This window comes from Aedes albopictus, chromosome 1, assembly GCF_035046485.1.
Source record: "Aedes albopictus strain Foshan chromosome 1, AalbF5, whole genome shotgun sequence".
Taxonomy (NCBI): Eukaryota; Metazoa; Arthropoda; class Insecta; order Diptera; family Culicidae; genus Aedes; species Aedes albopictus.
Window position 1 is genome coordinate 183,134,393 of NC_085136.1, and position 22,259 is coordinate 183,156,651.

Consider the following 22,259-nt stretch of genomic DNA (forward strand, 5'->3'; position numbering starts at 1 on the left):
GAGTGCCAACCGGCACATCAGGATTGATGCCAGTAACATCCTGATTATGGTATACTGGTCAACGCAAACGACAACGGACTACGGACTACGGATCGGATGACGACGATGGGCTGACATTCGTGCCATTCTGCTTCCTGAGTAAAGAAGGGTGACACCTTCTTGAAACGGCGAGTGGGCTAATGGTGCGTCTGCCTCCGTCCCGGTAAAACCTTGGCAGGCCTTCGGAAACGTTCTTCACTTGTCCGTCAGTTTTGATGGGTACTAGGCTCGGATGTAAAATTCCCGACTTACGCTGATCTGGCTCTGGACACGAACCCCATGAAGGTTCGTGTTCAACCCTCGCTTGGCCTCCCTGTTTCATAGACAACCAAGAGATCACGAAAGCGACTACGTACAGCGGGTGGAGATAGCGGTCCGGAGGGGGGACCCAATAACATGGAAGGAGAAAACGGAAGTAACAGCGGAAAGGTGGCGAATCCGTTCGCCAGAGGAGGATTGCTGAGGTCTCCGCCTCAGCAAACAGAAGGTGCAGAACCGCGGCAAGAAGCGGCTTTACAACAAAGTGCGGTACACTCGGAGCAGCAGCAGCTGCCGACGAATAGTGGATGGAGCGTGCCTCAACAACAGCTGAAGGTAGTTGCGGCGAAGAACTTGACGGATGACCTACACGAGTTCGTCGACGAAAAGCACAACGTGCACAAGGACATCAAGGACTTGGTGTTGAAGATTAAGAGGGCTCTCGGAGCTGCTGTGAAAGAATGGCACAGCGTGATGCAGAGAGCGGATGAGGCAGAGAGCGCATTAGCAGCGACTAAACACGATCTTGCAGCAGCTACGCAGCGGCAGCAGCAACGGGCCACGGTCGAAAATATGAAGACGCCGAAGAACCATCGGAATACTCGCTCGGAGAAAAGAGGCAGAGATACGCCAGGAGAAGAGGAAGTCCCGAAGAAACAAAGAAGTGAACGGGAGCGCGCCAGCAATCGGAGAGATGATGGATGGCGCACTGTGGAGAGTCAGCAGGCGAAGAAGAAGAAGCGAAAGGAGAAGGAAGAACAGAAAAAGGAAGAAAAGAGGAAGGAACAGGAGAAGAAAGAAAATCGCCGGCCCCCTAGGCAGAGGAAGAAGGGTGATGCACTGATCGTCGAGGCGAAGGACAAGACGACGTACGCTGCGCTCCTCAGGAAAGTGAGGGAGGACCCGGAGCTAAAAGAGTTGGGTGAAAACGTGGTAAAGACCAGGCGCACCCAGAAAGGAGAGATGCTGTTCGAGCTCAAGAAAGATCCGGCGATTAAGAGCTCAGAGTACCGGGAGCTCATTGCGAAATCCGTAGGCAGCGAGGCCACCGTGAGAGCACTTTCACAGGAGGCAGTGCTCGAGGTCAAGGATTTGGACGAGGTCACAACTGAGGAAGAGCTGAGAGTCGCATTGACCGAGCAGTGTAACTTGGAAGTACCGATGACAATCCGAATCAGGAGATCGTTTGCAGGTACCCAGACGGCGGCAATCCGACTACCAGTAGATGCGGCCAACAAGATTGCGGTAGCCGGCAAGATCAAGGTCGGATGGGCGGTGTGCCCGCTGCGACTGGCTCCCCGAGTCACCAAGAAAATGGAGAGGTGTTTCAGGTGCATGGAATTTGGTCACCAGTCCAGACACTGCAAGGGTCCAGATAGGTCCAAACGGTGCTGGAACTGCGGCGAAAACGGACACGTTGCTCGAGACTGCACGAAGCAACCCAAGTGCATACTGTGCAAGCCGGAGGAAGGAAATGGCTACCGGACGGGAGGCTAAAATGCCCGGCCTACAAAAAGGCGAAGGCAGGCCAACAATGATGCAGATAACGCAAATTAATCTGAATCATTGCGACATCGCACAGCAACTGTTGTGGCAGTCGACAACAGAGACGAAGTGCGATGTTGCGATCATCGCTGAGCCGTATCGGGTTCCTCCTGAGAACGGCAATTGGGTAGCGGATATAGCAGGATTGGCAGCTATACAAGTTATGGGCAGATTCCCTATAGTGGAAGTGGTGGAAAACTCTTACGAAGGTTTCGTGATCGCCAAAGTTGACGGTGTCTTCGTATGTAGCTGCTATGCGCCTCCAAGATGGACCGAGGAGCAATACAAACGGATGTTGGATGCACTCACTGACACGCTGGTAGGACGTAGGCCAGTAGTCATCGGCGGTGATTTCAACGCCTGGGCCGTTGAGTGGGGCAGCCGGCAAACCAATGCAAGAGGATATAGTCTACTTGAAGCTCTGGCGAAGCTGGACGTAAAGCTGTGCAATGTAGGAACAGTCAGCACATTCCGCAAAGACGGTCGTGAATCCATCATCGACATTACATTTTGTAGTCCATCGTTGATGGAAGACATGGACTGGAGGGTGAGTGAGGAGTACTCGCACAGCGACCACCAGGCGATCCTCTACAAGATAGACCAGAGAGCTCCTACGTCCATACAGAGAACTAGAACTTATGAGCGGAAGTGGAAGACGAAGGACTTCGACAAGGAGACTTTTATCGAGGCACTTCGGCCAAATAGCGATGCGGCAAACCTCGACCCAGGGTGGTTGACGGAAGCGCTAGCAACGGCATGTGATGCAGCAATGCCGAGGAAGATTGAACCTAGGAACGCTAGACGCCCAGCGTACTGGTGGAATGCGACGCTCAGCACCCTTCGTGCGACTTGCCTCCGAGCTAGGAGACGAGTTCAGAGGGCAAGAACTGCGGCCGATAGAGAAGAGCGCAAGGTTGCGTTCCGTGAAGCTAGAGCTGCCTTCAAACGAGCTATCAAGCAGAGCAAGGCGAACTGTTACAAGGAGCTATGTCAGGAAGCCGACGCTAACCCCTGGGGAAATGCCTACCGCATCATAATGGCAAAGCTGAAGGGCCCAATGACGCCAGTCGAAATGTGCCCAGACAAACTGAAGGGTATCGTGGAGGATTTGTTTCCAAAACACGATACAACAACGTGGCCACCTACGCCGTACAGCGAGGGCGATGCGGAATTTGACGTAAACCGACTGGTCTCCAACGACGAGCTCGTTGCCGTGGCGAAAGCATTGAAGGTGAAGAAGGCTCCCGGTCCGGATGGAATCCCCAACGTGGCGTTGAAAGCAGCGATCCTGGAGTATCCCGATATGTTCAGGTCAGTGTTGCAGAAATGCCTGGAGGAAGGCATCTTTCCGGATATATGGAAGGTCCAAAAACTAGTGCTGCTGCCAAAACCAGGAAAGCAGCCGGGAGATCCAGCATCGTACAGGCCGATCTGTCTGTTGGATACGCTCGGAAAACTCCTGGAGAGGATTATCCTTAACAGGCTGACCGAGTATACCGAAAGTGTTAGAGGGCTGTCCACGATGCAGTTCGGCTTCCGCAAGGGAAAATCGACGGTTGACGCAATTCGGACCGTCGTTGAGATGGCGGAAAAAGCATCCTTACAAAAGCGGAGAGGAGATCGCTACTGCGCCGTGGTAACGATAGACGTTAAAAACGCGTTTAACAGCGCCAGTTGGGAAGCTATCGCCGTAGCCCTGCATAATATGCGGGTCCCCGACTATCTGTGTAGGATTATAAGGAACTACTTCCAGAATAGAGTCCTTGTGTACGAAACCAACGTAGGGCAGAGGTCGTTTAGAGTGACAGCAGGTGTTCCACAAGGGTCAATACTTGGCCCTACGCTCTGGAACGCAATGCACAACGGTGTGTTAACACTGAAGCTTCCGGCAGGTGTCATTATCGTGGGGTTCGCAGACGACGTTGTATTAGCGGTATCTGGCGAATCAATCGATGAAGTCGAAGTGCTGGTATCGGAGGCAATCGACACAGTGGAAAGATGGATGAATGGAGTGAAGCTGCAGATAGCCCATCACAAGACAGAAGTGCTCGTAGTCAGTAACCGCAAAGCAGTGCAAAGGTTGGAGATCACGATCGGAGAGGAGAGAATTTCATCGCAGCGCGCGTTGAAGCACCTGGGCGTGATGGTCGACGACCGCTTAAACTTTAACGCGTACGTTGACTACGCCTGCGAAAAGGCGGCGAAGGCGGTTAACACAGTAGCGAGGATTATGCCAAACGCGGGCGGTCCAAGAAGCAGTAGGAGGCGCCTCTTGGCAAATGTTGCAACCTCAATACTTAGGTATGGAGTGCCAGCCTGGGCTCCGGCGCTAAAAACCAGGAGAAACCGTGGAAGGCTGGGCAGTGTGTTCCGGCTCATGGCTATGAGAGTCGCGAGTGCCTACAGAACAATCTCGTCGGAGGCTGTATGCGTTATCGCTGGGATGATGCCCATCTGCATCACCCTAGAGGAAGACGTCGAGTGCTATCGGCGGAGTAACGTAAGGAATGCGAGAGCAGCTGCTAGAATGGACTCGCTGGTGAAGTGGCAACAAGAGTGGGACAATGCGGCGAACGGAAGGTGGACCCACCGACTGATCCCAAATGTGTCGGCTTGGGTGAACAGGAAGCATGAGGAGGTGAACTTTCATCTGACGCAGTTTCTGTCCGGGCACGGCTGTTTCCGGAAGTACCTGTTTCGATTCGGTCACGCGTCTTCCCCTCTGTGTCCGGAGTGTGTGAACGTGGAGGAAACACCGGCGCACGTCGTCTTCGAATGCCCTAGGTTCTCGGAGATGCGCAGGGATATGCGCGGCCTGACAGTCGACAACATTGTCGAAGAAATGTGTCGCGACGAAGCTACGTGGAACGCAGTCGACAGAGCAGTAACGAGGATGCTGTCCGCGCTGCAAAGGAAGTGGCGCGAAGACCAGAGAGCGCCGGAACGCGATCGGAGTAGGCTTGATCCACCGCCGGGGACATGACTGAGTCGTCCGTTGCGTAGTACCGGTTTTTGGTCGTCGGAGCGCCGGTGAACCGGAAGTCTACCACCAACCGGAATCGCCGGGCCGACTTCGGCACCTTACTGGTCGGGATGAAAACATCGGTGTCGAGAGAACTTCCACCGTCGGGGTCTTTCTCTGTCGGAGTAGGCTAGGTCCGTCCACCGCCGGGGACTAGACCGAGTATATCGCGGAGAAGCACCGGAACTTGGTCGTCGGGCAGAGGAAGAAGGGTGATGCACTGATCGTCGAGGCGAAGAACAAGACGACGTACGCTGCGCTCCTCAGGAAACTGAGGGAGGACCCGGAGCTAAAAGAGTTGGGTGGAAACGTGGTAAAGACCAGGCGCACCCGGAAAGGAGAGATGCTGTTCGAGCTCAAGAAGGATCCGGCGATTAAGAGCTCAGAGTACCGGGAGCTCATCGCGAAATCCTTAGGCAGCGAGGCCACCGTGAGAGCACTTTCACAGGAGGCAGTGCTCGAGGTCAAGGATTTGGACGAGGTCACGACTGAGGAAGAGCTGAGAGTTGCATTGACCGAGCAGTGCAACTTGGAAGTACCGGTGACAATCCAAATCAGGAGATCGTTTGCAGGTACCCAGACGGCGGCAATCCGACTACCAGTAGACAAGATAGCGGTAACCGGCAAGATGAAGGTCGGATGGGCGGTGTGCCCGCTACGACTGGCTCCCTGAGTCGCCAAGAAAATGGAGAGGTGTTTCAGGTGCATGGAATTTGGTCACCAGTCCAGACACTGCAAGGGTCCAGATAGGTCCAAACGGTGCTGGAACTGCGGCGAAAACGGACACGTTGCTCGAGACTGCACGAAGCAACCCAAGTGCATACTGTGCAAGCCGGAGGAAGGAAATGGCTACCGGACGGGGGGCTAAAATGCCCGGCCTACAAAAAGGCGAAGGCAGGCCAACAATGATGCAGATAACGCAAATTAACCTGAATCATTGCGACATCGCAAAGCAACTGTTGTGGCAGTCGACAACAGAGACGAAGTGTGATGTTGCGATCATCGCAGAGCCGTATCGGGTTCCTCCTGAGAACGGCAATTGGGTAGCGGATATAGCAGGATTGGCAGCTATACAAGTTATGGGCAGATTCCCTATAGAGGAAGTGGTGGAAAACTCTTACGAAGGTTTCGTGATCGCCAAAGTTAACGGTGTCTTCGTATGTAGCTGCTATGCGCCTCCAAGATGGACCGAGGAGCAATACAACCGGATGTTGGATGCACTCACTGACACGCTGGTAGGACGTAGGCCAGTAGTCATCGGCGGCGATTTCAACGCCTAGGCCGTTGAGTGGGGCAGCCGGCAAACCAATGCAAGAGGATATAGCCTACTTGAAGCTCTGGCGAAGTTGGACGTAAAGCTGTGCAATGTAGGAACAGTCAGCACATTCCGCAAAGACGGTCGTGAATCCATCATCGACATTACATTCTGTAGTCCATCGTTGATGGAAGACATGGACTGGAGGGTGAGTGAGGAGTACTTCCACAGCGACCACCAGGCGATCCTCTACAAGATAGGCCAGAGATCACCTACGTCCATCCAGAGAACTAGGACTTATGAGCGGAAGTGGAAGACGAAGGACTTCGACAAGGAGACATTTATTGAGGCACTTCGGCCAAACAGCGATGCGGCAAACCTCGACCCAGGATGGTTGACGGAAGCGCTAACAACGGCATGTGATGCAGCAATGCCGAGGAAGATTGAACCTAGGAACGCTAGACGCCCAGCGTATTGGTGGAATGCGACGCTCAGCACCCTTCGTGCGACTTGCCTCCGAGCTAGGAGACGAGTTCAGAGGGCAAGAACTGGAGCCGATAGAGAAGAGCGCAAGGTTGCGTTCCGTGAAGCTAGAGCTGCCTTCAAACGAGCTATCAAGCAGAGCAAGGCGAACTGTTACAAGGAGCTATGCCAGGAAGCCGACGCTAACCCCTGGGGAAATGCCTACCGCATCATAATGGCAAAGCTGAAGGGCCCAATGACGCCAGTCGAAATGTGCCCAGATAAACTGAAGGGTATCGTGGAGGGTTTGTTTCCAAAACACGATACAACAACGTGGCCACCTACGCCGTACAGCGAAGGCGATGCGGAATTTGACGTAAACCGACTGGTCTCCAAAGACGAGCTCGTTGCCGTGGCGAAAGCATTGAAGGTGAAGAAGGCTCCCGGTCCGGATGGAATCCCCAACATGGCGTTGAAAGCAGCGATCCTGGAGTATCCTGATGTGTTCAGGTCAGTGTTGCAGAAATGCCTGGAGGAAGGCATCTTTCCGGATATATGGAAGGTCCAAAAACTAGTGCTTCTGCCAAAACCAGGGAAGCAGCCGGAATGGTTTATCCGAAGATATTTTGAACTTGAACATATCAGAGTTCCATTCAGGAATACCTCTTACGGTCGCACAGACCGCAGAGGACAAGCTTCTTTTAAAGCAATAGTTATGGTATACCACAATGGAGGGCGTTGTAGGTACAAAACCACAATGAAACTCTCTTGGAGTAGCAATGGAAGCGAGTTATCCGTAAAATGTGGTCGCAACCAGTTAGTACAGGTTCCCTAGTTTGTTAAGCAGGATCGCCTAAATACGCAAATTTTGCGAAGGAACACTCAAGAGTGCAAAGAAGGTCAAATGGAGACTCCTCATCTGACACATGCCAATCAGTCAACTCATGACAAATTCTGCTCATGCAGAGTTGGGTTAGGTGCAATTCTATGTTAAGTTATCCATGAACTGTACTACCTAAGTAATACATCCAACTGAAGCATTTCAAATTAATGTTTGAGCTACTTCAGATGATATAAACATCGTAGCAATATTAGACCCTCCTAACCATTCATTCCTTGGCACATTCCTTCCAAGCATGGGGAGGTGAACTTCCATCTGACGCAGTTTCTGTCCGGGCATGGCTATTTCCGGAAGTACCTGTTTCGATTCGGTTAGCATGGAGGTAGCGAAAGAGCATAGAAAATTTTAACAATAACACATGACATGAACTGGAGAGTCAGCGAGGAATATTCCAACAGTGATCACCAGGCGATCCTCTACAGCATTGGCCGGTGAGCCTCTACTTCGACGAGGAGAACGCGAACATGCGAACGAAGGTGGAAGACAAAAGACTTCGACAAGGAAGTCTTTGTCGAGGCGCTGCGGCCATACGGCGGTGCAACCCTTTATGCAGGTGAACTAACGGAAGCGATTGTTACGGCATGCGACATAGCAATGCCGAGGAAGATAGAGCCCAGAAACAGAAGACGGCCAGCGTTTTGGTGGAACGCGACGATCAGTCCCCTCCGTGCTGCTTGCCTCCGTGCTAGGATACGCTTCCAGAGGGCCAGAAATGAATCTGAGTGAGAAGCAAGGCGAACCGTTTTTCGGGGAGCTAGTGCCGCTCTTAAACGCGAGATAAGGCTGAGTAAGTCGAACTGCTACAAAGAGTTGGGTCGAGAAGCCGACGCCAACCCCTGGGGCAACGCGTACCGAATCGTGGTATCGAAGCTCAAAGGTCCAGCAGTTACCGTGGAAATGTGCCTGGACAAACTAAGGAGGATCGTGGAAGGTCTTTTTCCGCACCATGGCCCAACGTTTTGGCCGCCCACACCATACGCAGAGAATGCAGAAGAACCCAACGAAGGTGCTCGGATATCCAATGCAGAGTTGCTGGTAATTGCGAAGGGGCTCAAGATCGGGAAAGCTCCCCGTCCGGATGGGATCCCGAACGTAGCAGTTAGAACGGCGATATTGGCGTTTCCGGACATGATCCGGATGGTGCTCCAAAAATGCCTGGATGAATGCTACTTCCCAGACGGTTGGAAGGTTCAAAAGTTGGTGCTTCTACCGAAACCAGGAAAGCCGCCGGGGGACCCAGGATCGTATAGACCGATCTGCCTGCTGGATACCCTAGGAAAACTGTTAGAGAAGGTCATCCTTAACAGGTTGACAGAATACGCCGAAAGTGAGAGGGGACTGTCAGCGATGCAATTCGGATTCCGTAAGGGAAAATCGACAGTGGATGCGATTCGGGTAGTCATCGAGAATGCCCAGAAGGCATTCAAGAAAAAACGGAGAGGTGATCGATTCTGCGCTGTGGTAACGATAGACGTCAAAAATGCGTTTAACAGTGCCAGCTGGGAGGCTATCGCCATAGCGCTACACAGTATGCGGGTTCCCGATTATCTGTGCCAGATTTTACGGAGCTACTTCCAGAACATGGTACGGTGTTCCACAAGGGTCCATACTAGGCCCAACGCTCTGGAATGCCATGTACAACGGCGTACTGTCGTTAAAACTTCCCAAAGGAGCCGTCATTGTGGGCTTCGCAGACGACGTCGTGTTGACGGTAATGGGAGAGACTCTTGAAGAAGTTGAAATGCTAGCGACGGAATCAATGTCCACTGTTGAAAGATGGATGACTGGGGTCAAGCTACAGATTGCCCATCACAAAACGGAGGTGCTTCTGGTCAGCAACTGTAAAGCAGCCCAAACGATGGAGATCGTAGCCGGAGAGCACGTAATCACATCGAAACGAGCTTTGAAGCATCTAGGAGTGATGGTCGATGATCGACTTAACTTCAAGGAGCACGTCGACTACGCCTGCGGAAAGGCGGCGAAGGCTGTCAATGCTATAGCGACGATAATGCCGAACGTCGGGGGACCACGAAGTAGTAAGAGGCGTCTTCTGGCGAGCGTAGCAGGCTCAATACTCAGGTATGGTGCCCTGGCATGGGCTGAAGCACTGAGTACGAAGCGGAATAGAAGAGCGCTAGACAGCGCATTCCGACTCATGGCCACTCGGGTCGCCAGCGCGTACAGAACCATTTCGACGGAGGCAGTATGTGTTATCGCGGGAATGATGCCCATTTGCATCACCATCGCCGAAGACGTGGAATGCTACCATCGCAGAAGTACCAGGAGCGTAAGAGATATCGTCAGAGCGAACTCGTTGGCTAAGTGGCAGCAAGAGTGGGACAATTCGGCGAATGGCAGGTGGACTCACTGACTTATCCCTAGCGTGTCAGCGTGGGTGAATAGGAAGCATGGGGAAGTGAACTTCCATCTGACGCAGTTCCTGTCCGGCCATGGCTGCTTCAGGAAGTACCTGCACCGGTTTGGGCACGCTCTTTTGCCCGGAGTGTGTTAACGTGGAGGAGACACCGGAACATATCGTTTTCGAATGCCCCAGGTTCGAAGAAATTCGCGTCTTGCTGCGCGGAGTGACAGTCGAGAACATTGTCGAAGAGATGTGTCGCGATGAAAACACGTGGAACGCTGTCGACAGAGCAGTAACGATGGTGCTGTCCGCGCTGCAGAGGAAGTGGCGCGAAGACCAGAGAGCGGCGGAACGCGATCCGGGTAGGCATGATCCACCGCCGGGGACATGACTGAGTCGTCCGTAACGTGGCACCGGTTTTTGGTCGTCGGAGCGCCGGTGAACCGGAAGTCCACCACCAACCGGAATCGCCGAACCGACTTCGGCACCTTACTGGTCGGGATAGAAACATCGGTATCGGGAGAACTTCCACCGCCGGGGGTTTTTCTCCGTCGGAGAAGGCTAGTTCCACCGCCGGGGACTAGACCGAGTCTATCGCGAAGAAGCACCGGAATTTGGTCGTCGGGGCGCCTGTGAACCGGAAGCCAGTCTCCAACCGGAATCGCAGGAGAGACCTCGGCACCTGTCTGGGAAGAAACGGTTTCGGAAGATGTTCCACTGCCGGGGAACTCTTTGTCGGCGTAGGGTAGATCCACCGTCGGGGACTACACGAGTCGTGCGCGAAAAGCTGGAGTGCTAAATGGCACAACGGCGGCATGGGGAGGACACCGTTCGGAGCAAGTTAATAGGATCCGAATGCCTTGCGTGGTATTAGAATAACAAATTGTGTGTATGTTGTACCTATGTGTCGCTGAATGGCGATATGTTAGGTACTAACATTAGAACGTGTAGAATAACAAATTTGAAACTAAGCATGTTGTCCGCTTAATGGCGAGCCAACACCAACCGGAGTAAGCAAAATACGAGACGTGTATGAGTACAGATTATGTTCAGTTCGACAGCAGCCAAACTGAAGAAGCGTCTAGCAGTGGCGGCGACAGTTTGCACCACGAGAGCTCCGCCCATCCAACCAACGACGAACGAACGACGACGACGAAGCGAGTGCTGAACAGCAAAGCGGCGATAATAAAATTGACGGCCGAACAGCGACCAGCGTCAGTATTCTTTCATCCGTCGTCGAGAAAATCACACAACAGCGAGAGCGAAGCCGAAGCGAAAGAGAACGATTGGGTTCCACGTGCGGACCGCATGATCCCGTCGACAGCAACGAACGACGGTGCGCTGGTAGCGTGATCGGCGCGTGGCTCCACCTCGAGTAGGATCGGGGCTATAAATACAGTGCGCATCGTGGCGGCAGTATCAGTTTTTTTTCGGACCGCCAACGAGTGAACATCGGACTATCAAGTGAAGAGAAAATGGAGAATAAAGTAGTTTAAGTAAATCTCCTGTGTTTGCATCTGGTCATCGCGCTTCTGAAACATCCCCGATTCCACCAAAAGAGTTGTTCAGAAATAATTTTCCTAGAGTTATTCGGAGCAACGGAGTTGCTCGGAAATTGTTTTCCTCCACACCCAACAGCCTTTATCAAGGCTCAAAGAGTTGTTAGGTTGCTGCTAGCCGGTCTAGTCCAGCTCAACCACCGAGGCTTCATGAGGCGAAGCCAGGCCAACGTCCGGCCATCATCTCGGGAAGGAACGCGAGGGTTCCTGCTCCCACCCGGCTCGGTTCCTGAGCGGAACGCGAGCACCACAACGTAGCCAGCGCAGTACAGTCCACTGCCATCCCGTACATGGATTTGGTCCTTCGAACCGGATACTCGAGTGCGAGTGTCCAAATGTGTTATCGACGGTGATCGGTGGTTTGATCGGATGAGTGGTGATTGGAGGCAAACACGGAGAAGATAGTAAAGTGATTGAAAAACAAAGACAATAAGTGAACAAGTGACAGTTAGTGAGAACTACAACGAACTAAAGTGAAGTGAAGCAAGCTAAACAGTGAAAATGAAGCACACACCAATGAAGTCGTCCAAGATGGCCAGCTCTAGTGAAGAAGATCTGAGCACTCTTGTACAGTTGCGTGGCATGGCACAAGGTAACATCACGCGCATCAAGAACATCTTGACCCAAGCCCAAGCGGACCAGGCTGAGCTGCCTTCCGCTCAAGTGAAAGTGTACGTGAAGAAAGTGGAAAGTGCTTACAACGAGTACCATCAGCACCACCAGCAGATAGTGGCGATTCTTCCTTCGAACAAGAAGAAGGAACAGAACGAGAAGTTCCTGCAATCCGAGACGTTGCACGAAGAGGTGTCCATCATGCTCGAGACCCTTCTCGAGGCTCAAGCCGCACCACCTGCGGCGCAACAAGTGCAACCACCGGCGAACCAGCAACCGTTGGTCATCCAGCAATCTCTTCCTCGTGCCATCCCCACCTTCGACGGGAGGTACGAGAATTGGGATCGGTTCAAGATCATGTTCCGTGATGCAGTCGACCGTACCAACGAAGCACCTCGAATCAAGCTGTATCACCTTGAGAAGGCCCTCGTCGGTGATGCGGCGGGAATCATAGACGTGAAGACGATTGCCGATGGAAACTACGCCCACGCCTGGGAGTTACTGGAGGAAAGGTTCGAGGATCAGCGGCGAATGATCGACATCCATATTGCTGGACTGCTCGGAGTGAAGAAACTTGCGAAGGAGGATTTCGGTGAGTTGCGATCCTTGGTCGAGTCTACCACTAGTCACGTGGAAAACTTGAAGTTCCTTGACCAAGAGTTCACTGGCGTCTCTGAGCTCATTGTCGTCCACCTGATCGCACGTGCACTGGATCCTACCACGAAGAAGTTGTGGGAGTCGACGATAAAGCGAGGAGAAATCCCAAACTACGAAGACACCATACAGTTCCTGAAAGACCGCGTCTCACGTTGAGCACATAGTGGCTGAGGTGCGATGCAAAGAGATAAGAGATCGGATAAGCGTCGAAGCACACTCTGTGGAAACTATATGCAAAACGCATGAACCACACATAGTAGATGAGTTGCGATGAGTGCGGAGATGCGATGGAGCTGCTTCGACGCATGTGATCGCAAGAGAACGCAAGAGAATGCTTGTCGGGTATGGATTTTATGATTGCGCTCGTTGTGTATGTAAAGCAATGCGGATTTAATGTGTTGGGAATGCTAGTAGGTAACACAGCGCAACATTTTTTTGTCTCAAGAGCAAACTTATGTGTCTCCGAGGGATTTTGGGCCGCTGAATCCGAATCCGGGCTCAGATTTGCTCCAACACGTCACAATTTTGAGCTATACCTCAATTTATAGGGCAAAATATGCGATTTTGGGCTTTTTTGACTGCAAGCCATTAAGCTTGGAAATATTTTTTTTAAGCAATCAAAAGGTTAATTGGTCAATTAACATCTAAGTTAACGACTCATGCAAAATATTTCGTTTTACCTAATCAAATATGATAGATTTAAGCATTTTATGTTAGTATGAAAACTTGCATGCAACTTTTGGAGGGTGACTTGTATGGGAAATATCGTACCTAACATAAATCGCTTAAAACTATCAAATTCGATTTGGTAAAACGAAATATTTTGCATGAGTCGTTGATTTAGATGTTAATTGACCAATTAACCTTTTGATTGCTTAAAAAAAATATTTCCTTGCCTAATGGTTTGCAGTCAAAAAAGCTCAAAATCGCATATTTTGCCCTATAAATTGAGGTATAGCTCAAAATTTTGACGTGTTAGAGCAAATCTGAGCCCGGATTCGGATTCAGCGGCCCAAAATCCTTCGGAGACACATCAGTTTGCTCTTGAGACAGGCAAAAGGTTAATTTTTGTTACGCTGTGTAATATAAAATGCGTTAAAATGTTGTTGTTTTTAAATATAACTCAATGCTTTTTCACATGACTTGCATTTTGATGAACCAGACGTAATAAAAATTTATTATACTGTCTATCGATCGCCATGTAAAATAACATATTTCATTGCATATAAAATAGTATTCCATCAAATCGTTCAAGTGTTTTACAGCATATTTTTGTTATTATATGTGTATAAAAAAAACATTTTATTTTCTATGTTCGGGATTTAAATGAAATGATCAATGTTCGATATGGTCGTTTGTTCAGTGCATGCTATTCATGTGCAAGTTAGAAAGTTTCAGGGTTTTATGATATTCAACTCAATTGCTAAAAGGATTCTGATTGAAAGGTTCTGCTTTTTCCTTTGTCAGGCAAAACTAGAGAAGAGTGTGACATCGATTTCGATTGATACTCTTTTACCTAATATATGATGAATATTGTGTACTTGGGTGTCTACTCATAACTGAAAATAAAATTCCCTGAGTTTTCCAGGTTTTTCCAGATGAAATTTTGAAAGTTTATAATTAAAAAAAATAATCCAAATTTTCTAAAAATTATAAAGGGTGACTTAGGGTATCATCGCCAGGTTTGTTCTCTTCGTCATGAGGGATTTATGCCGGTCAAATTGCCTGAAACTTGATCATATTCAATTTGGTTGGGAAGGATTTGATGCCAACTCTGAGTTCAACAGGTTTCAAAAAACTTCCCATGACGAAGAGAACAAAACTGCCGAAAATACGTAAGTTCCCCTACTCTTCAAAAATTCTTTCAATATTTCTGAGCATTATTCCTGGAATTTCTTCCAAAGTATCTTCCTGGCTTTCCACAAGATTCTTTCACACGAGATATCTGTTTGAGTACGACCCGATATTTCTTGCAAATGTTTTCCGATATACCAGAGATTCTCGCTGGATTCTTCCTGAAGATCCATCCAAAACTATTCAAAGTTTCTTCAAGAATGTCGTAGCCATGCGGTTAGAGTCCGGGTGGATGAGGGTTCGATTCCCGCTCCGACCGATGAAAATTTTCACGAGAATAGCTTCTTATCCATAGCCACTCCGTGTTAAGTTTCGTTCAATCTGTACAGCCGCCGGCTGAAGCCAGTGTCCATGCCTTTTTTAACGGTTTTCCGGGACAGCTATCCATAAACTATTGGATTTTTACCGATAGTTTTCCGATATTCCTCTTGTTTTCCTCGCTGAACTTCGTCCGCAGCTGCTTTCAAGATTCCATATGGTTTTCAGAATTCCTCCTTGGATGTCCTTAATATTTTTTCTCGGGTTTTTCCTGAAGTTCCTGTTGAGATTTCTTCAATAACACTTCGCGGAGTTTCTCGCAAGATTTTATTTGAATTCCCTCGAATATGTCTCCATGAATTTCCTATAATGTATTTCGTAAGTTATCTCAGGAGACATTCTTAGGAAAACCCGTAGAAGAATCCCTGCAATTACTTTGGGAGAAATTCCTGAAGGAATATCCAGAATCTCGGGACAATTTCTGGTAAAGATTCCGGGAAGAATTTTGGGAATAATGCACAGAATATCTGTACAACTACAAGAAACAGCCTGGCTCTGAAAATATGCAAGAGAAGAATTCAATGAGAAATATCAGCAATAACACCTGTAGAAATCCCAGAAGGCACTCTGGGAAAAAAATCTTAGGGGAAAATCCAGGGTATTTTAATTAAGAAAAGCTCTGAGAGACATCTCATGACCAACATCGGAAGGAATTTTCTGAGAGAAGTTCCAGGAGATACTCCGAGAAAAATCTCAGGTAAAACTTCAAAATAAACATCGCAAAAACTTTTAACAAATTCCTGTAGGAGACTAGGAAGAACATCTCGAAGAAAGCCCAAAGCAATGGTTTGAAGATATCACAGGAAAAAATAAAAAAAAATCTCTTGAGGAACTCTTGCAGTAAATTCTTGAAAACTCCTTCAGAAATCCTTGGAGAAACTTTAGTAGGAACCCCAGGAATAACTTCTTTAGCAACTCTGAAAAACGTTCTGTGAAGATCTTCTGGGGAAGTCCCAAGGGAAACACCTGAAGGAATCGGGTAAAATTTTCGTGAGGAGTGTCGAAAGAAATTCCACGATTTATTCCGACAGACATTCTTATAGAGTATTCGGAATAAATTCTGGTAGAAATCCTACGAAGATTTCTTTGAGCAAAACACTGGAGGAACTCTGAGAAGAAATAGCATCCCCGTGAAAAACTCCAGGAGAAATCGGTTGGAATTCAGGAATCCTGGAAGGAATCCGGAAGTATACCTTTCCGGAAAAAAAATCAAAAAGGAATACCAAGAAAAATAGCGTCAAAAATGCGGAATGAAATTTTATAAGAAATCCTGGGAGACATTCCAGGAGATATTGTTAAAGAAGTTCCAGAAAGAAATTCTGACGGAATTTCTGGAAAAAAAATCCTTGTAGCGAAATTTCTATATGGATTTTTACTACCAGGTTCATACGACCCAATGATTTTTTTTTTTCGGAGTGAAATTTCCCTGAGTACTCAAGAAATTCCCTGGGTATTCCAGGTTTTTCCCTGTTAAATAAAATTCCCTGAGGATTCCCGGTTTTCCAGGTTTTTCCAGGTAGTAGACACCCTAAGAGACATCTTTTCTTGTAGATGTCGCCGAAAATTTTGTAATAAATCTATACCCTTAAATATTGTGCATCCTAGCTTAATCACTCAGATCCTGCTGATCTGAGTCAGCCGTCATAAGATTGCGCCCGTTTGATTTGTACACGGCGGCTGACAGCTCCACCCGGCGGCTGCAAAACAGTTTTAGCCAAGGTGCACACCGTGTACAAATCATACGTGCGCGGTCTGGCGCGATCTGAGGCTGCGCGTTTCGAACGCAGCTTGCTGAGAATCTAAGATAAGCGCGACAATAATACATACTTGCCGAATTTTGTTTCTTTTTGCCGAGATCAGCACAATAAAGTAATGTTTTAATGCCGAAAATCAGTATAACAGTCTCATATTGATTTAAATTGAAAACAACACTCAGATAGCTCAGTCCGAAAAGTAAAAATATGTTTATACATAAAGACATCCCTCACGAGGATATAATTACATTTTATACATTCTTTTATCAAATAATTAATTCAATAATCTCAATCTTGTACAGTTTTTTTTCCTCAACTGTTGGGGAAATTAAGCCACTGCGTCCAATAGGCTGAACTTTTGTGGCATCTGTGGCATCTTGTACAGTTACACCAGATTTGTTTTTTGAACTGGTCGGTTTTTGCTATTGCAACAGGATCAAAACTGACTAAGTTATAGCAAAAAAAAAACGGCCCGCGCAAAACAAAAAGCAGGTGTATTTTATCTTTCCGCTCTTACAGATGAAACGATCATTTCACTACCCACATCCAAAGAAGCGCTTCAACATACAAGCGACTTCATCGATCAAATCACGCGAGTCGTTGATGCGCACGAAATAGGCGAAAAAGGATGTGAAAACAACATGCGCACCCTCATTGAAAACCTCATGCACTATGGCCTATCAAACTTCCCTCTTCTCATCTCATAACTTATCGCATCCGATCGCATCTCACCTTACCCACTATGGTCACAGCCTCAGTTCTGGAGAGATGCCGCGATACGGATGAAGAAGCCAAGGCACAGCGTACATCGGCGAAACCAGCTACGAGGAAGCAGGCGTTTCCCAATGCCAACGCAGCGACAGCTCCTCCATCAGCGGATCAGCGGTGCACCATTTGTGATGAAAGCCATGTTACATACAAATGCTCTGAAGTGGACATAGCGTGAAGAACTGCCCATCGAAGAAGTCGTGCTCCAAGTGCAACAAGCGGCACCACACCCTGCTCCATTTGGAAGGTGGTGCAATCTCGTCGCAGCCTGCGAATGAAAATTCAGCGAATGGAGTTCCAGGATCAGCCCAACCAACGGCGTCGGCTGTCAGACAGCAGTCGGCCGAGAACCAGCCATCAGTGACAGCAGCGCATTCCAACAACCCGGTGAACCCAGCGAGCCAGGTGGTGTTGCTCACTGCCCTTGTCAACGTTATGGACCATCAACAGCGGCCTCGTGTGTGCAAAGCCCTGCTAGACTGCGGATCTCAGGTGAGTTTTATCTCCCAATCATTTGTCAATACTCTTGGTATTCAAGTGGAAGAAGTAAGTGTCCCGATAATAGGCATAGGCAGTGTAAGGTCGACAATCAGGCAAAAATGTACCATTAACGTCCACTCTAAATGCAGCGATTTCTCTTTCATGTTGAATTGTTTGGTCTCGTCAAAGTTTACTGGTCAGGTTCCGTCGGTTAAGATAAATTTGGAGAATTGGGAACTTCCTCAAGGTCTCAGGCTGGTTGATCCATCCTTCCATGAACCTAGCCACGTTGATTTGCTCATTGGAATTTACTGGTTCTATGACATTATGAAACCAGGGTGTTTGAAAATAGACGATAATCTCCCTAGTTTTCACGATTCTAAACTTGGTTGGTTAGTCGGGGGCAAGTTGCTTGACTGTTCTTCCAATCTTGTGCTGAATTCCTGTGCCGTTCGAATTGACCCCATTGAAGAACTAGTGCAGAAATTTTGGGAAGTTGAAGGTGTGTCTTCGGAGGTGGTTCTGTCCAGTGAGGAAGAGCAGTGTGAATCGCAATTCGCATCAACCCATCGTCGAGACGACAGCGGTCGTTTCATCGTTCACCTCCCATTGAAGGACAACGCATCTCAACTATCGGATTCCCGTACCATGGCATTGCGACGATTTTTTATGTTGGAGTCTAAACTACAACGTCATCCAGATTTAAAAGCCCAGTACGATGCCTTCATGGACGAGTACGAATCTCTTGGGCACTGCCGGGAGGTCCAAGAACGCGACGATCCTTCTGGAGTTCTGAAGTGGTATCTTCCCCACCATGCCGTCCTCCGCCCATCGAACGCAACTACAAAATGCCGGGTGGTATTCGACGCATCTGCAAAGGTGGCCGGATTGTCCCTCAACGATGTTTTGATGACCGGATACAACGTTCAGAGCGATTTGTTGTCTATCATCCTACGGTTCCGGAGGTATCGATACGTTATGAGCGCCGATGTAGCCAAAATGTACCGCCAGGTTGCCGTAGATCCCGCTTTCACTCCACTACAACGGATTTTTTGGAGAAAGTCGCCCCAAGACCCACTACGTGTTCTCGAACTAACTACTGTGACGTACGGAACGGCCTCAGCCCCTTTCTTGGCCACGCGATCTCTGCTGCAACTTGCACGGGATGAACGAGAAACCTTTCCGCTCGCTTCCGCCGTTGTCGAGAAAAATGTCTACATAGACGATGCTCTTTTTGGTTCCGACGATTTCCTACAAGCATGTGAGCTTCGAGATCAGCTGATAGCCTTGCTCCAGTCCGGTGGAATGCACCTTCACAAGTGGTCATCCAACACTAGTCAGCTCCTATCGCCCATTCCCAGTGAAGATCGAGACAGCTGCGCATCTTTCAGCGAAAGTGGCCTCAACGAGGTCATCAAAACCTTGGGATTGATGTGGAATCCTTCCACAGACGAGTTCTTGTTCCGATCATCCCTTTCAGAAAAGGCCAGCAGACCCACCAAGCGTCAAGTCCTGTCCAAGATTGCCAAGATTTACGATCCGCTCGGACTTATTTCTCCAGTGGTGGTACTGGCAAAAATAGTCATGCAGAAATTGTGGATCAGCAAGCTGAATTGGGATGATCCGTTAGACGATACCCTCCTGAACGAGTGGGAGAACTTTCTGATGTCACTGCCAACTTCGGAGCAAATTCGCATTCCACGCCATGTGTTATCGAACAAAGCGGTGCGGTACGAATTGCACGGATTCGCGGACGCGTCCCAGAAGGCGTATGGGGCATGCGTGTATGTTCGCTCAATATTCCCTGATGGCACCGCATCGACGAAGTTGGTCAGCGCTAAGTCTAAAATTGCACCGATTTCACCCCTGACAATCCCTCGAAAGGAATTACTAGCAGCCCTTCTTTTGTCAAGATTGATTAGTAAGGTCGAAGCAGCGTTGGAGATGAGCTTCAGTTCCATCGTTCTCTGGTCGGATAGTCAAGTTGTATTGGCATGGTTGCGCAAACCGCTTGGCAATCTCCAAACCTTCGTCCGCCACAGAGTTACAGAGATCACATCGAATACTAGTCACGTTTGGAAATATGTTCGCACGGATCAGAACCCCGCCGATACTGTATCTCGAGGACAGTCTGCAAGAGAGTTAGCTAACAACGAGCAATGGTGGAATGGTCCTCAGATTTTGTACTTCGTGGATTACTCAGAAGAGCAGCCACAGTCACTCCAAGATTGCGAAATTCCCGAACTCAGGGTTGAGCTAGCTGCACTGTCGGTCATGAACTACGAGGAATTCCCTGTGTTGACAAAGTTTGCTTCGTTCCGGAAATGCCAACGGATTGTTGCCTACATGCTACGCTTCATTTCGAACGCTCGAAAGAGGCAGGCCGACCGGCAGCACCGGTTTGATAAACGACGTCCATCGAGAGAATCACCATGCCGGAAACTCCATGGTACAATACCTTTTGCGACAACATTTCTGGTTGATCAACGCGAGATCGACAATTCGAAAGGTGCTGAGAACCTGCGTTACCTGCTTCAGGACGAATCCTATTACAATTGATCAGCAAATGGGAGACCTACCATCGTATCGGATCAACCCAGCGCCAGTCTTCGAGAGGGTTGGGCTTGACTTTGCCGGACCAATCTACGTCAAGCAATCAGTTCGAAAGGCGACTCCGGTAAAGGGCTACATCTGTGTCTTCATCTGTATGGTGACAAAGGCCATGCATCTGGAAGCCGTGGAAGATCTGTCCACTGACTCGTTCCTTGCGGCTTTTCAACGATTCGTGTCCAGACGAGGATATCCGAAGGAAGTCTTCTCCGATAACGGGACCAATTTCATCGGAGCAAGGTCAGCATTGCAGGAGCTCTATCGGCTATTCAAGGAGGAGACCACCCAGAACAAGATCTTCGAGTATTGCCAAGCAAAGCAGATCGTTTGGAAGACCATCCCCCCAAATGCGCCACATTTCGGAGGACTTTGGGAGGCCGGTGTGAAAAGTGTTAAAACAGTGCTCAAAAAGGTTTACCAATCCACCTCCCTAACACTCTCCGGACTATCCACCCTGTTGTGCCAGATTGAAGCAATCCTCAACTCGAGACCACTTTATTCCCAATCTAACGATCCGACGGAACCTGAAGCGTTGACCCCTGGACATTTTATTGCCAACCGTCCACTATTAGCAATTCCCGAACCGTCTGTAGTAGGTATCCCGACCAATCGTTTGTCCCACTGGCAGCACATACAACAGCTTCGCGAACACTTCTGGAAACGATGGTCGAGAGAGTATCTCACCGAATTACAAGTGCGAGGCAAATGGACCAAACAGAAGGTAAACATCCAACCGGGAATGGTTGTTCTCCTGAAGGATGACAATTTGCCCCCACAGTGCTGGAATCTGGGCCGGGTAGAAAGGGTACACCCGGGAGCCTATAACCTGGTAAGAGTGGTAGACGTTCGAACGAAAACTGGTACATTTAGACGACCTATACACAAGCTTGCGCCTTTGCCTATTTTGGACAATGATCCAAATTTCCAAACTTCCACTTTTTGCCGGGGGGAGAATGTTCAGTTCGACAGCAGCCAAACTGAAGAAGCGTCTAGCAGTGGCGGCGACAGTTTGCACCACGAGAGCTCCGCCCATCCAACCAACGACGAACGAACGACGACGACGAAGCGAGTGCTGAACAGCAAAGCGGCGATAATAAAATTGACGGCCGAACAGCGACCAGCGTCAGTATTCTTTCATCCGTCGTCGAGAAAATCACACAACAGCGAAAGCGAAGCCGAAGCGAAAGAGAACGATTGGGTTCCACGTGCGGATCGCATGATCCCGTCGACAGCAACGAACGACGGTGCGCTGGTAGCGTGATCGGCGCGTGGCTCCACCTCGAGTAGGATCGGGGCTATAAATACAGTGCCCATCGTGGCGGCAGTATCAGTTTTTTTTCGGACCGCCAACGAGTGAACATCGGACTATCAAGTGAAGAGAAAATGGAGAATAAAGTAGTTTAAGTAAATCTCCTGTGTTTGCATCTGGTCATCGCGCTTCTGAAACATCCCCGATTCCACCAAAAGAGTTGTTCAGAAATAATTTTCCTAGAGTTATTCGGAGCAACGGAGTTGTTCGGAAATTGTTTTCCTCCACACCCAACAGCCTTTATCAAGGCTCAAAGAGTTGTTAGGTTGCTGCTAGCCGGTCTAGTCCAGCTCAACCACCGAGGCTTCATGAGGCGAAGCCAGGCCAACGTCCGGCCATCATCTCGGGAAGGAACGCGAGGGTTCCTGCTCCCACCCGGCTCGGTTCCTGAGCGGAACGCGAGCACCACAACGTAGCCAGCGCAGTACAGTCCACTGCCATCCCGTACAGATTAGGAGCGACAAAAAGTGCATGAGCACAGTAGCAGAAGAGCG

The 22,259-nt window shown here is 49.2% G+C and overlaps 2 protein-coding genes across 2 annotated transcripts; both read left to right on the forward strand.

Annotated features, from left to right (window-relative positions):
• Nucleotides 1-17,340: 17,340 nt before the first annotated feature.
• Nucleotides 17,341-20,405, forward strand: LOC134290176 (uncharacterized). Its single transcript, XM_062857239.1, has 3 exons — nucleotides 17,341-17,483; nucleotides 17,531-17,858; nucleotides 18,036-20,405. Exons 1-3 carry the CDS (start codon nucleotides 17,341-17,343, stop codon nucleotides 20,403-20,405), a joined length of 2,841 nt encoding a protein of 946 aa, XP_062713223.1.
• Nucleotides 20,406-20,412: 7 nt separating this feature from the next.
• Nucleotides 20,413-21,717, forward strand: LOC134290181 (uncharacterized). Its single transcript, XM_062857243.1, has one exon. The coding sequence runs from the start codon at nucleotides 20,413-20,415 to the stop codon at nucleotides 21,715-21,717; it is 1,305 nt and encodes a 434-aa protein (XP_062713227.1).
• The last annotated feature ends 542 nt before the right edge of the window (nucleotides 21,718-22,259 follow it).

Bases quoted from the DNA above. Each gene is read 5' to 3' on its own strand.
- LOC134290176 (XM_062857239.1), top strand. From the start codon at position 17,341: ATGGTCACAGCCTCAGTTCTGGAGAGATGCCGCGATACGGATGAAGAA. The intron at 17,484-17,530 runs GTGCACCATTTG...AATGCTCTGAAG, and splicing joins CCTCCATCAGCGGATCAGCG to TGGACATAGCGTGAAGAACT. The intron at 17,859-18,035 runs GTGAGTTTTATC...GTCTCGTCAAAG, and splicing joins TGCTAGACTGCGGATCTCAG to TTTACTGGTCAGGTTCCGTC.
- LOC134290181 (XM_062857243.1), top strand. From the start codon at position 20,413: ATGGGAGACCTACCATCGTATCGGATCAACCCAGCGCCAGTCTTCGAG.